This window comes from Carettochelys insculpta, chromosome 25 (assembly GCF_033958435.1).
Source record: "Carettochelys insculpta isolate YL-2023 chromosome 25, ASM3395843v1, whole genome shotgun sequence".
NCBI lineage: Eukaryota > Metazoa > Chordata > Testudines > Carettochelyidae > Carettochelys > Carettochelys insculpta.
Window position 1 is genome coordinate 1,073,398 of NC_134161.1, and position 14,079 is coordinate 1,087,476.

The 14,079-nt window shown below is 56.1% G+C and overlaps 1 protein-coding gene across 21 annotated transcripts in view; it reads right to left on the bottom strand.

The window, feature by feature from the left end:
• Window positions 1-72: 72 nt before the first annotated feature.
• Window positions 73-14,079, bottom strand: part of PHLDB1 (pleckstrin homology like domain family B member 1) — a 110,537-nt gene continuing 96,530 nt past the window's right edge. For 10 of the 21 annotated variants that reach the window (XM_074977171.1, XM_074977177.1, XM_074977176.1 and 7 more), the window contains 8 exons: window positions 13,226-13,520; window positions 11,552-11,651; window positions 11,192-11,338; window positions 10,613-10,832; window positions 9,341-9,426; window positions 8,429-8,458; window positions 3,439-3,477; window positions 73-1,938 (listed from right to left, as the gene is read on the bottom strand). In XM_074977171.1, coding sequence (XP_074833272.1) covers window positions 1,798-1,938; window positions 3,439-3,477; window positions 8,429-8,458; window positions 9,341-9,426; window positions 10,613-10,832; window positions 11,192-11,338; window positions 11,552-11,651; window positions 13,226-13,520 — 1,058 coding nt within the window. In that variant the 3' untranslated portion in view covers window positions 73-1,797. Of the gene's footprint in view, window positions 1,939-2,067; window positions 2,528-3,438; window positions 3,478-8,428; window positions 8,459-9,340; window positions 9,427-10,612; window positions 10,833-11,191; window positions 11,339-11,551; window positions 11,652-13,225; window positions 13,521-14,079 lie in introns of all 21 variants that reach the window. The other 11 variants (XM_074977175.1, XM_074977189.1, XM_074977183.1 and 8 more) reach the window with 5 other exon arrangements.

The window sequence follows — 14,079 nt, forward strand, 5'->3', positions numbered from 1 at the left end:
GGTGAAGCTTTCTAGAAGGGCGTGGCTTAAAAAATCCTGCTGGTTGTGGGGAAGGGGAAACAACCTCAGGTCTGTTACTCAAAAGGCTTTTATTGTTTGCAGTCTGTATACAACTACTGAGAAAAGAGAGCCTGGCTAGACTGCTGCCTGCTCCTAGCCTAGGTGAGAAGCGGGACGTAGGAAGGGAGAGGTAGGCCTACCCGCAATGGCACTTGGATAAATTCAAATACCTATGATTTAAAAAAGAATTAGAAAATAAGGATTTTTGAGGTTATAAAATCCAGGTGGGGTTTATATGGACTTGTTCTTTCAAGGGATTTTCGATGGTGTGAACCTTAACGCTTCACTAAGCCATAGAGAAAGGCTCTGGAAATTCCCATCTTGCTGTGTGAGGAGCAGAGAGGGGCTCAAAAGGCCAAGTGGGCCCAGTTCTTTAGCCACTTGCTTTAGCTCCAGGTGCTGTGTTGTGTCCAATTCTGTATGTGGAGCAGCTTCAGGCTTAGACAATAGGGGCCCAGTCTTGCAGGGGTGAGCAACCTCAGTTCTCTAGGGGGGGCTTGGCACCTCACACCCACTGGCCCTTAGATGTGCATTTTGGCACTGATCCCCCTGGCTCCCCACCTGGGCACGTGCAGACAGTTAACTGCAGCCACCCCCATTCAAGAAGGCGGCTCTGCATTCTTCACCCCTTCGGGCCAGGCACTTCCAAAGCCCTCGCTGTCAGAGAGCTCATTGGATGTGGCAGGCACAAATATGCCTCCTCATCCCCCAGCCTTTGCACAGTTACTTATTAGCTTTACAGGATTAGCCCCCCCACTCAAAGGTGATCAAGGCACAGGGGAGCAGAAAGATGTCTCACCAATAGCCTCCTCACTCCTATTGGCAGCAACCATCAATCTGGTAGGCCTGTTATGGTGCATATCTAGGTACCTGCAGCTGGCCTGGTGCTGGTGAAAATGGCACAAGAGAAGGAAACAACTCAAGTGAACAGCATTCTGGTCACAGGTGCTGGTAGGGTGCTCCAGATGAGGCTGGTGCAGCTGTAGTCATGTCCAGCAACTGCCAAATGAAAGTGGCAGCAATTTTCATTTACGTTCCGTAATCCCACTGCTACAGGCATCGCACTTCGTTTGCACAGGGCTCTTTGGCCGCTCGTGTGCTTTGTACTGTTGGGCCATCGATATGGTTCCATGAACAAATACTAAAAACCCTGTTCAATATACCTCCTGCATCCCCAAAAAGAACAAACACCCCCAAAACAAAACCGCCTCTGTTTGGTGTGAGGACAGATTACACCACATGGGTGCACTCAGTTGGCACAGGGCTTCTCACTGTCATCTGTCCTCAGCTGCATTGAACAGCAGGGCAGGGCTTTGGTGCAGGTAGAAGGGGAAACGCAACAGCGATTCCACTTGGAATGGCTACAATGCAGAAAAAAATTTTAACAAAAATCATGGCTTTGCCCAGCTGATGTTTCCTGTTTTAACATTCCACCCCCCCCCCAGAAACTAACCGCCCCCGTATTTATTCAAGTAACACCCCAATGTCCTCTTGGGAAGTCAGGCCCCCTGGAATCAGCAGGGAGGTTTAACCAACGAGGGCCCAAAAGGCATGAGAGCACCAACAGCTACATGGGAGGGAGCGTTTGCGATCTTCTTGCTGGGGGGTGCTGATAGAAATGGCTGTCTGCTGGATTCAGCTGGTGGGGGGGACCTTCAGGTCAATCTTGGTACCGTCAATGGCAAATCCAGCTGGGAGACGATGAGAAGGCTGGTCTGGGACAGCTCCAAGGCTCCCTCAATTCATGAACTGAGTGTAGCCCTCTGCTCCAGTCACAATGACATCCATCCAGATCCTCATGGCCTCAGCTGATGGTGCCACCATGTAATAGAGGCGGTCGTGGGTCTTGACGCAGAAGGTAAGAGTGGGGTTGGGACTCTGCAAAGGGAGAGAAAAAAAACAGGGGCAGGTTGTTCCTGCAGTACCAGGGAAGCCACTCTTCTCCCAGCAATAAAACCCAGTCCCCACACGCCTGAGCAGCCTGAGGCTGTCGAAGACGCTACCCACCAGAGCTAGTGCTCCAGACAAAGTCTGGGGTGAGCCAGTACTGCAATTCAGCCCCCTACTGCGCAGGTCCTTTGATGTGGGCAGGGAGGAACAGTTGTCCTTTATCTTTGGGCCAATGCCCCATGAGGCACAGAAGGCTGCTTGGATGCTAGTGCAGGACTAGACAACACATCAGCATTACGGAAGTGGACTTGAATATTTGCATACAAGCCACTGCAAAAGGCAGTGAAAGGCTCAGAGCTGCACAGCTGTCTGTCATGCTGCTGCCCAGCTGCCTCAATTCCCCCGATCCTGGAGAGAGGCAGACACATGCCTGCCAGTTGTGGGACCCAGCCCGAGTGACAATCTGCCTGAGGCTCCTCCATCCTCGCTATGCCCCCCTGCTGTGGTAGGCCCTTGTGTCAGGGACGTCTTACACTCCAGCCAGTGAAAACTTTGGCTGACAGAAGCAGGATGGGGCCTGAATGGAGAAGAGAAAAATGAAGCTGATGGATCCAGGCCCCTGTCGGCTAGAGATACAGCACTGGAGGAGGAAGGGCCGCAAGGGGGGAGTGACCTTCCATCACATGGAGCAAAACCCCACAGCTGACAGTGCACTTGTGTTGTCAGACCAGACCCATAGGGGCTTTGCCACTACCTCTAACAACCACCAGGCTGAGAGCCACTGAATGGCGTCAGGACACCTGGGATCCATCTGTGGTGCTCTCAGTGCAAACACAGACATAGCCAAGTCACATCAGCTCTGTGCACACACAGGCTCCTAGAATCAGGCCAACCACGCAGCATAGTCCTGAGCAGCCAATCAACATGCAGCCTGCACGCCCCCCCCCCCCCCCCCCCCCCCGGCCCCCCAGCCAGGCTGAGACCCACCGAGAGTGGCCCCAGACCAGCCGTTCACTGAGGTGCACACCTTGGCACATGAACCACACCAAGGACAGACAAGAGATGCTTGCGCTGGGCTGCCTGATACTGCTCTAGCAAGAGGGAGAGATACGCGTTTACCCTAGTCGCTACATGCTCACAGTAGCTGATGCTGCTCCTGGCAAAGGGAAACGGGTGCAGAGTCAGGGCCAATGCCCTCTAGGCATAGCGTGTGTGAGACCAGTTCAGGCCAGCCCCACATCGCACAGAGAAGCTGAGGGCGGAAGCAGAGGGAAGGAGCCTTAGGCTGCTGGCCCAGAAATGCCAAGTGCAGTACAGAAACAGCGCCTGTGTCAGCACAACCGATAGTACCAACTGCCTCTTGGGCCCAGGCTACTTGGTTGACTGAGGCATTGCAGGTAGTTTGCTACGAACAGGCTGGAGACCAGGCAAGGTCAAACCACCCCACAAAACAAGAGAGGGGGCAGAGACAAGAGCACAGAAACAAACCTCTCTTTGGAACTGAATGGGGAGAATGGCTGCTAGTTGCTAGAAGAAAATGAAGAGAAATGCAGTTAGAAGAGCTCTGCAGCCTCGTCCCATTGGCGCATCTGGTGCAGTGATGGAAGATGCCCGACACATGCACGCACGCATGCACACAAATGTTAGTTATGCACCAGAGGAAGCAGACTGCAAATGGCTGGCGTCTCTAAGGCAGGGAATGCACCATCAGGCAAAGGTTGGGATTTTTACCTCTGCAACCATTCACTTATGTGCAAGATTAGGTGGCAGACCACTGGCAGTGCGCTGCCCCCTCACTTTTTCCTGTTGAAGCTGGTCCATCTTCATCACGTAACAGTAACTGAGCCAACTCTGCTGAAGCCTGCTGTAGCACAGCAGTTTGGGTACCTCCCCACCAGAGTGCTGAGAGTGGCAGATTCAGTCCCTGGGGGATGGGATTTGGAGCAAGCGCTCTTACCTCTCAAGGCCTACGTGCTGGCTTGGGAGGTATTGTGACCTGGGGCTCCACCAGTCTTTTCTACTGAACCTTGTCTAACTACAGTATGAGATCTGGGCTGCAGTCTGCGTCCACGTGCATGACGATATCAGGATTAGAGCATTTCTCTGGGCTGCCAGAGACCCTGGGTCAAATTCCCCTGCCAAGAGCAGCAGGTTTGCACAATTTTTGTCAAGGCCCAGAATGGACCCACCTCTTACCTCCACATCTCCCTAAGGCTCTGGGAAGGGGGTTGGGGTGCGACAGGCTCTGGCCTGGGGCAGGGTGAGAGACATGGGGCTGGGGAGCTTGGGTTGCAGGGAGCCAGAGAGGACGACTCCCCCTCAACCTGCTCCCTGCTGGCAGCAGTGAGTTGGGGGGAAGGCCCCATCTCTTCCCCTGGCATGGCATTTACCCAAGCCGCCCTCCCAACAAGGGCTGCTCAGGAGCCCCAACCAGGGTAAGCCCCCACCCCGCCTGGAGTTGCCTGCTTGGGGCAGGGGGGAGCTGCCATGTTCCTCCTCCTTATGCGAGCAGCATCACCCCCCACTGCCACTCCCTTGTAGCCAGCCGCAGTAGCAGCTGGGGAGGGAGCACAGCATGCAGCAATGGGGCAGGCAGGGAAGGGAAGAGACCTGGCCCCGAACATTGGTGGGGGTCGGGCACCATGAACCCCTACAACCCCTCTCCTCACCCTCAGCAGAGGGGCACCTGAGGTGCAAGTTTGTGCGCTGATTACCCACCATACAGAGCAGCTCTTGCTGGCTCTAATGAATGAGTGTTTAGGGCCATGCAAAAGACCTCACTCACTCTGTTGTCCCCAGGCTAGAATACACACCCCGGTCACAGCAGATCCCCCATCACTCCTCTTCTCTGATGAGGGACATAAAGGCTGATCCCTGCCCAAACCCCAAAAGGTCAATGGCTCCCCAACAGAGGCAGGGTGTCCAGCCTTGCAGTTGCCAGGGAGTAAGAAACTGTGCTAAATGCTACCCTGGCCAAGCGGAAAGCTGAACCAGGCTCTCCAACACCCCAGGCAAGTCCCTGAGCACTGGATAACTGGTTGATTCTGAGTGTTGTTCTGGCCAAGAGCAAGGAAGTGCATGTACACAACACACACCCAGAGCCCTCTCCAAACGGCTCCTCCGCGGGCCAGGCAGGGGTTTGAACCAGCAGCTCCCGCACACCAGGCGCATGGGTTAAACACAAGACTATACAGATGGAGTCTTTTTCCCGAAGGCTGGCCCAAAGAATAGGTCAGCTCAGTAGAACAGCTAAGTGCAAGGGAGAGTGGAACAGCACAAGGGAGGTTTCCCCCCTTCCCACTTCTATGAGCTCAGAGCACTCACCTGGGCAGTCGAGATCCCATTTCCCATCCCTTCTCCTCACCAGGCAGAGAGGTGAGCACCGTGACCATTAGGTGAAGGTGTCAGAGCAACAGGATCAGAGCTATAGCATCACCTTTGGAATGGGCTCTCGGAGGAACCCTTCAGTGTCACTCATTCTCCTGGGTTCTGATAGCAGGTCTCTGCTGCCACAGCTTTGCTGTCTTCTCTGTTCATCCCTGCCTTGATCTTCTCTGCTCTCTGCAATGATGCAGAGCTAGAAAGGAAGAAGGCTGAAGGGGTGATGTCTGCACATGTAGGTCCAGGAAGAGTGGCATGGCCCTTGGGCTTCAAGATCTCATCTAAGACACACCTCCACAGAGACCTGAATGGGACAATGCATTGGTTTCGGAGGAAGGAAGACCTGGAGACAGCCCTGGTGACATTTTGGAGTCCGAGGGTTTCACAGTGATGCAAGGGCCCGGTATGTGGTGGCTGTCCTTCAGCCTTGGGGGTGATCCTTTTGTGACCATGAGTATCTGAACCCAGTTCCCCTACACCAGGGTGAGGTGTCTGAAAAGTCACTCAGAAAGCCGGCCAAAGGCAGCCAGACACTCCAACTGCAGCCAAAGGGAGCCCCAGGGAAGACTGCACTGCATCGGGTTCCCCTCACGATGACAAAATGAATTACAGCTCAGTACGAAGTGAATTGATGCTCCCCTTCTGCAGCACAAGAGACTCAAGTTCTGTCAGAGGCCAATAAGATTTTTCCACCAACATTACAGGCAGGAAGCTCAGGGCCCGTCATGCTGCTATGGGGCTGCGGGGGGAAGGTCACACTTGTCTCCTTCCAGCCCAACAGCGGCAGCAGCTTGCTCACATTCAATGGGTCAATCACTCTGTTCTCCTGCACTTGCAGGAGCCTGCACTATCTTCAGATCCAACGACAAGTGCTTCCAGAGACTTCAAGATGAATTTTCCTTACTGCTCTGCAGCAGATCCCAGCTGAAATTCCTCGAAGGCTGTTGGGATTCACAGGTGGGCACTGGTAGCTACTGGGGCAGATCACAGACTGAAGCTGACAAGTGCCCGATGGAGGGTGAACATTTTGGATGCTATTTGGGAACCAGGGAGTGGGCAGGCACAGCCCGCCATGACTAAAATGCCCCTCTCAAGATGAGGGGGAGCCCACAAAAAGAGACAGACCTAAGAAGTTTTGAGGGACAACTAAAAGGAAAAACAGGAATGGGAGCAAAGGTCAGAGGTTTAAAACAAAGGGAGCCAGGGAGACACTGAGCAGAGAGCCCCGGCCAGCGCCCACTGCTCCCTGAAGGCATCAAGGGAGCCACTGAACACCGCCCAGAGGAACTCTGCCTGGATTCGTGAGCTGAGGGAGGAGCGGAAATAGGCCGCACAGTCACAGGCCTCCCCCCCAGCCAGCCTCCTCTCCCTGGTGTTATAAATGGCTACTTCAGTCATAACCAGGAGGAGGCTGACGAGGAGGTCCTTGTCGCCGATGGGGTGTGCCAGGATCAGGTGGTGTGGGAAGAAGTGAAGCCAGAACCTCAGCAAGAGGTTCTGGAGGAGCTGGAAGGGGGCTGCAACCTGGTGCACTCAACACAGAGGTGCGCCAGGGTCTCCCTCGCGCCACAGAAGGAACAAGTGTCTGGGAGGGGGCTGAACCACGCCAGGTACAAGCCTGTGCTCACCGCTCTGTGGAGGATTCGCCAACCTTCATCAAGGTGGAGTAAAGCCTGGCCCACCGGAGGTCCCCACCCTCTGATGGTGGCAGGAAGTCCTGCCATTGTGATCTGGCTGAGACACGAGCATGGGGAAGGGGAGCGTGTGACGCACAAGCGTGTACAGATGGTGTCTGGGCGCGGTTCGGACGGGGACCAGCTGCAAGGCGTGCAGCTGGCTGGGATGGTCAGGGGGAAGCGGGTACAGGGGAGGCTCACAAAGCCGGGGGCCCACCGAGAGCTCCGGAGGGCCAGGAGTTAGAGGGGGCGGGGTGCACCCTCTCACAGGACCCAGCTGTGAACATTTTGGGTGCTGGATGAACTCCTTTTTCTTCCCCTCCTAAGTTCCCACAGGATGCAGTCCTGCAGGCTGGACAGGCAAATGGGGCTCGTTAGGACGTAATCTAGCACCTGCTACCAGTTAAGGCCTCCAGGCTCCCTATAAAAGGCTTTCCCCAGGAGGTGTGTGGGTGTGGAGTGATGCCCAGAGAGACAGAGTCTGGAGGTTTGAGACTGGACTGGACTGTAGTGGAGCCATGCCAGCAACGAGGTAGTGGGGGGGAAGATACCGGAGGGAAGTGGTGGGCTGGAGCCCAGGGCAGTGGATGGGACTGGACACCCCCCACCACTTCCCCTGGAGGGCTGGCCGTCCAACTGGGGCAAATGCAGAGCAGCTTGAGGCTGGCGGAGAGGGACCTACTCCACCTCCAATAAGGACGGCCCTGTGATGGAAATGGATTGGGAAAGGGAGACCCCTGCCTTCGGGAAAACTGTAATGTTTGGGCTTAGCACCTGTTAGCTGCTGGCTGCAAAGAGAGCACAGTGGAGCCCTGCTTCCCCACCCTGCCCCTCGCAGCCTTGGCTTCAAGCTGGGAAACTTCTCCCTTGGGTGAGTCATGTTAAAAATTCACTGAGTTTAGACCTGGCTTGTCCAGTGACTGGGGGTCCCAGAGCTCAGCTATGTCTATGAAGAGGAGACACCATAGCTTGTGCATCTCGTGGGGGCGGGGGGGCCTTGCAGCTTGTTCCGTGCTGCTGCAAGGTTCTAAGGGTGGGAAGTGTCTGGGCCTTCACCCCTGCTAAAACTGTATCATCACACTCCTGGGACCCCATGGGCATGTGCGGCTTCAAGCCCTTTACGGCCTGAAGGACCCATCCCCAAGAAAGGTTCTGGTGTGGGACTACAGGCGGAGTGGTCTGGTGTGACTGGCCTGGGGAAGACAGGCAGTGGAGCACACCGTGCCCTCCGAAGGAACAAGGATGATTCCGGCTGAACCCTTGGGTCCCCTGGTCTCAGGACTGGCAGCCTGACGGATTCTGCTGTTAGTACCAACACAAAGAAGGTTAGAGCACTCCTGGCAGCAAAGGGTTAATGGGACCCCACTGTAGGCCTGGGGTTAGCGTTTGGCACAGCAGAGCCCGGAGAACAGGATACATACATTTGTAAAGCTGAGGTTGAAAAGTCCTTTCTGGATGGGAAGGGAAGGGGGTAGGAGAGAGAGAAAGATACAAAGAGCTCAGCCTGCTCTGGGTTCAGAGCTGTTTACACATGCCCAGCTGTCTACGCAGCAGAGTTTGCGAGGACAGGCAGGTGCAGGCAGAGGCCTCCAGTCGGAAGCATTGCTGCAGGGAAAGCTGCTGGAAACCAGGTCCCAGAGGTAGTTTGGCCTGACATTCCTGGCAGCCCATGACTCTGCAATGCCCAAGCTGGATTTGTACCTCAGGGAGGGCCTTCTGGAGAACTCCCTGCAGGTTTGAGAGAGGTGGCTCAGCCTGTACTACAGGAGTCAGTGCAGGGTGCTGGGCAAGCTGCTCAGGTGCCTGGCAATAACAGCCCTTCCCATGCCGAATGAACCTCTGGCAGAGGCAGAGTCACCCACCCCTGGGGGGAGAGCGTGGCCACTGTCCTAGACAAGGACAGCACTCAGGCCATTTCTGAGATCTTGACCACTGCCTGCAACTGGATGTGAATTCCAGGAAGCCTTGGCAGTAACTCATTCTGCCCATCTCGGGGGGGTGTCAGGGAGGTTCTGTAGCTCCGGCTCTGCACCAGCCAGCTGACCCCAGGCACCTGAGCACGTTTTCTGGTGCCAAGGGCCCTGGCCCTGCTGGCTACAATGGGGTGATCCTGGGGTTTGTGGGACCTGTGTGGTTCTCAGGAGCCCATGACTCTCACACTACTGCAACCTGTCACTGTGGTGCAAGTGAGCTGCTTCCTGGACCCCAGTGCTGCAAGGCCGTGTTTGCACCACTGCACTGTAGAGGACACCCCCTCCCCTTATTAACTAGCATTAGTTAGCCAGTCCATCCCCTCCCCCAGCCCAAACCAAGGGCAGGGGCCCAGGCCTCACCTTAGCAGCACTGCGGAGATGGTCATAATAAACCTCCTCTATGGCTTGGAAATAGATCACTCCCTTGAGCTTCGTCTCATGCTTGTCTGCGCGGGAGAGAAAGGCAAGGCAACATCAGCACAAGGGCTCATACGCAAGAAGGCAGCAATACAAGGGTGGAGGCTGGTTCCCTGCTGGAATTTAGCCAGAGGCCACATGCCAGAGATTCCAGCAGCCGGGGAGCAGCACAGCAGGCAAGAAAGGTCTGGAGACACCCCTCAGAGCCCTGGACGTCGATGAGTTCCTCTGAGTTCAATACACCTTTGGTGGGGGTTAGGTGGGGTGTTTGTGTGCAGTGGGGGTGGGGAACCTACGGCCTGTGGGCCAGATTCAGCCTGTTCTCTTATTTCACCCAGCCTGTGGCTCCCCCCCTGTAGATCAAAGGGGAGTAGTGAAGACATAGGGTGCTGAATGGAAAGAGGCAGCCAGCTGCCGTCCCAGCCTTTGCTATGCATGCCAGCTGAGCCCCAGCCATGGCCAGATCCGTCTGGTTAGAGGGTCTGGAGGAAGGGGCCTGTCAAACGACGAGTGACGGAGCAGAAGGGACTGGGGAGTACCTGGGACCAAGCATGGGCCACAGCGAGCTCCAGTTTTATCTGCTGCCAGCTGTGCAGCTGGGGGGAAGGAGGAGAGGGCTAAGGGAGAAGAGGGCTGGAGGCCAAGAATCAGGCTATATGAGGAGATGGAGGTGGTAGGGGACCTGATGTGAAGGCTGGTTTTGGGAATAGAGGGCGAAGTTATTCAGAAGGGCAGAGTTGCTAGGGGGCAGCCTATGGTGGGGAGTACCTTGGTTGGAAGGGAAGGTCTGGATAGGGGAGCAGACAAGCAGGCTGGTGCAGTCTGGTGGGGGCAAGAGGGAAAGCAGAGATGGGGGTGTGGACACTGGGGGTGGTGGCGAAAGGAAAGAACCTAGGGAGGGGGACTGGGGAAGCCCTTTCTCTGCCTTCTGAACACCACAGACAGCAAGCCCAGCTGGAGGAGAGTGTGAGACCCAGCTCTCTCCATGTGTATTTGGGATTGAATCTGGGCTTGAAGACTCAGGCCTCAGAAATGAGTGAAGTACGCCCTCTTTCTGAGCACCTTCCCCGGCCCTCAGCGGGCCCCTCCGCAGCTTGTGTGGCCTGAGATTGACATATGTATTTTTTTCCTCTGGAGGTCAATGGCCTGGTAGAAAGTTCCCATGCCTGGTAACACCAGGGGCTGGGGAGGGGAGCCGCAGTGGGGTGCTCTTACCCACGTAGTAGGAGATTGTGCGTTTCATGCGGTCAAAGACAAACCAGCGCTTCTTCCAGGACTTGATCTTGCCGCCCATCTTGACCAGGTAGCCCTTGCACATCTTCTCGGTCAGGATGACGTGGTAGCAGGTGTCCACATTGTGGCCTGAGGACTCAATATGTGTTTTCAAGTCGAAATCCTCCTTGCGGATGGGGAGATACCTGGTCAGAGGCCGTGCCTGGAGAAGCAACACAGCCTCGTCAGCGTCACCCCATGGCAGTTTTTGTCCTTGAGAGTAAAGGGAGAGTTGAGCACCTACTTGTGGCACTCCTAGCACCCAAGATGCTACCAGCAGCTGTGTCCCCTCTCCTGAGTCTCAACAGGAGACAGAAGACCTCGTCCCTTTCCCTAACCCTCAGTCCCACATGCTCTGGCGTTAGACCAAAGACAAGTGCAGTTGCTAGGTGGTACCTTCCATGCATGCGTGAATACTAGGTCTATGGCTGAAATGACACCTTAACCCCAGAGATGGATGGGAGAAGGACTGTTCTCACATCACCCGTTCTGCTGCCCTCGCAGCTCCACCCGTCCCCTCACCTGGGAGAACTGCTTCTCTCGCATCTTGACCTCCTTCTCAATCAGCTTCTGCCGATGAGCTGTCTCATCCTGCAGCCTTTGCTCCAGCTGCTCCCGCCGCCTGCGCTCATCCTCCAGGGCCTGTCGGCGCATCTCCATTTCCCGCTCCTGACAATCAAGAAACATGGCAGGATCCCCTCTCTGCTCCGCCTGCACCATGCCTAGCACTAGCTGCCACACGCCCTACTTCATGCAGGACTTGGGGGTGTGACAGCTGACAGCACTGGAGACTGGGTCCCCTCTCCCTGCAAACTTCCTTGTCTCCATAAGCAGAGGGTGAGGATGCTCCCAAGAGTAGCTCCCCAGCAGTGGCATACGGACCTCACTCACCCGTGACTCCATCAGACGAGATTTCTCTGCATGAGCCTCTTTCAGCATCTTCTCCATCTCTTCCATTTTCGCTGCCTCCACCCCACTGGCACTGCAAGACAAGGCTGATACCATCACAGCCGGCCATCGCCACCTGGGCCAAGAGCGTGGCTGCTCCACACAGCTGGAGCACGCGTCTTCGCAGGAAAGGATGGCAGGTGAGAACTCCACACTCCCCCTCCTCTGGGCACTAGTTAGGCAGCAGTGGCAAGCGCGCTCCTGTTCCACCGACAGCTCAAAGCCCCGAATCGCGAGCCAGATCTCTGTGAAAAAGCTCTCAGGGTGGGGGACTAGCAGCAGTAGCTACTCTGGGGAAGAGCTGTAGGTTTTAGTGTGAGCTATGAGTCCCCCTCCGTGTCTATCTCAGCCCTAACAGGGAAACACACCTTGGGAGTGTGCCCCCACCTCCAGGGAACATCCACACACACAAGCGCTACCCAACATCCAGGGACACTTGCACGAGCGTATTGTGGTGGCTGCAGAAAGACAGGGCTCCTACCACAAAAGGCTTACACAAATCCGAAGGATATATCAGCCCTGGAACAGCTAGTGGAAAGCCTCCCTTGCTTGAGGAAGGGCCTGGCCCTGGGCTGCAAAACAGCGGGGTCCAAGCGATGGTGCCAAGCTGAGGTTTTATTGTCATCCGTTTGCAGTCACGAATTCCCTGTACAGGGGAACTTAGGGGATCGGACGGAGCTGGATCACCTGCTCTGCACCAGCCCAACACCACTCACACAACGAGAGCTGCCCCTAAACACTGCACCTGCCACAAGGCCAGCTCATGCCCCCAGTCAGCACACCCATTGCCAGTGCTAACAAACAAATGCTATGAACTTGTTTTCTTGCCAACCTCTGCTGCAGAGCAGACACTGGCGTTCATGTTGTTACTGATACAAACCCCCAGCTGTGCTGTGCACAGCCCAGCAGCTTTCTAACACCCTGTGCTTAGAGCCTGGGAGTCAGGCAGTTGTGTTTGGTAGAGCCAGCCTCAAGCTGCCCCAGGTTCATCCAGTCCCCACCTCAACCAGCTTGGGGGCGCAGGGGCTGTTATTGCCCAAGGGTTCTGAGACAAAAGCTGAGCAGTTTTTGGTGTCTCAGAGCAGGGGAGTGGGACTGGGGTGTGTGGGATGGATGATGGAAGGTGGCTGCAATGAAGTTGCCAGAAATACTCACAAATGGCTCATCTGTCAACCCCTCCTGGCCCCTGTCCTTACTGGCCAGGACCACGTGCTGCCCCCCAGGCCAAGTGACCGGTCCCCACTCCCCTGGCACTTAGAGCATGCCCAGACTTGGAGCTGGAGTAGGGAGCAATTCCAATCTAGCCACCCAGAGCAAATGCCCATCAGAGACCTTAGGTCGCCCGAGCCCTACCCAGTTCGCTGCACGCCAGGCAACTGGACGCACAGTGCGCATTACTGACCTGCAGCCCTGCGGTGAAAGGCTTTCAGCCCCAAGCCAGCTGGCCGCCCCCTTACGCCAGGCCAGGCATCTAGAACATGGTGCTGTCTCTCCTGAAGGGGGCAGACTCTCTCCACCTCACCTGTCGTCAGGGCAGGGACCAACCCATGCGCACCCCTCCCCTCCACAGGCTGCCCAAAGGAGGCTTGGAGCAGGTGCCTGGATTACCTGGACATGTTATCAGGTGAGCAGGCTGAGTTGCCACCAGTGGAGATACTGGTTTCCATGCTGTCTGAGCTCTCCAGGCTGAGTGTGTCATAGGCGTGGTCCATGTCCGCAGCCTGGTGCCCGATGCCGTGGGGAGGATGATGATGGAGAATGGAGTGATGCATGAGCGGAGGGTATGAAGAAAGGGGGTAGTGAGCCTGCCCATGCAGGGCTTCCCACTGGGACTGCGCCTCAGCAGCCGCTTTCTGCTTCAGCTCCGCCAGGCGCCGCTTCTGCTCCTCAATCACCTGCTGCCCTGTACCCCAAGGGAAGAACAACAGAGGGCAGATCACCTGGGGCAAGGAGAGGGCTGGGCTGGCAATGGTAGCTACAGCCTGGGCACTGGCAGGTGGCCTTCCAGCAGCCTGCACTCTGGGTGCCACACACTAGCTGCCTGGGGCTCGAGGCACAAATCTGAGGCACAGTGCATCCAGCTCTCTCAGGCTAAGTCCATGCAGAGAGTGACTGGAAGTACAAGCAATGGGCTCTCCAAGTGCCCACGTCTATGTCCACACCTACCAAAGCATTACTGACTGTGAGCAGAGAATCTCCAAGGACGTCGGCCAAGCGTGAGAATACCCACTCCGCAAAGCCTGGCGCGCGAGTGCACGCCCATCCATTTCCCAGTACGGGCATGCAGCCGGCTCTGGAGCAGCAGCACACTATGTCTTCAGAGCCCTCCCTCACCCACGGCCCAAACCCCTGCTACATCTCCACAACAGGATGCCCAGTTCCTAGGGCAGCCCCAGTGCAGCACGGGGGAAATGCAGAGAGTGAGCTAGGGATGAATTTGGATTCAAACTGCCATCTGTGGT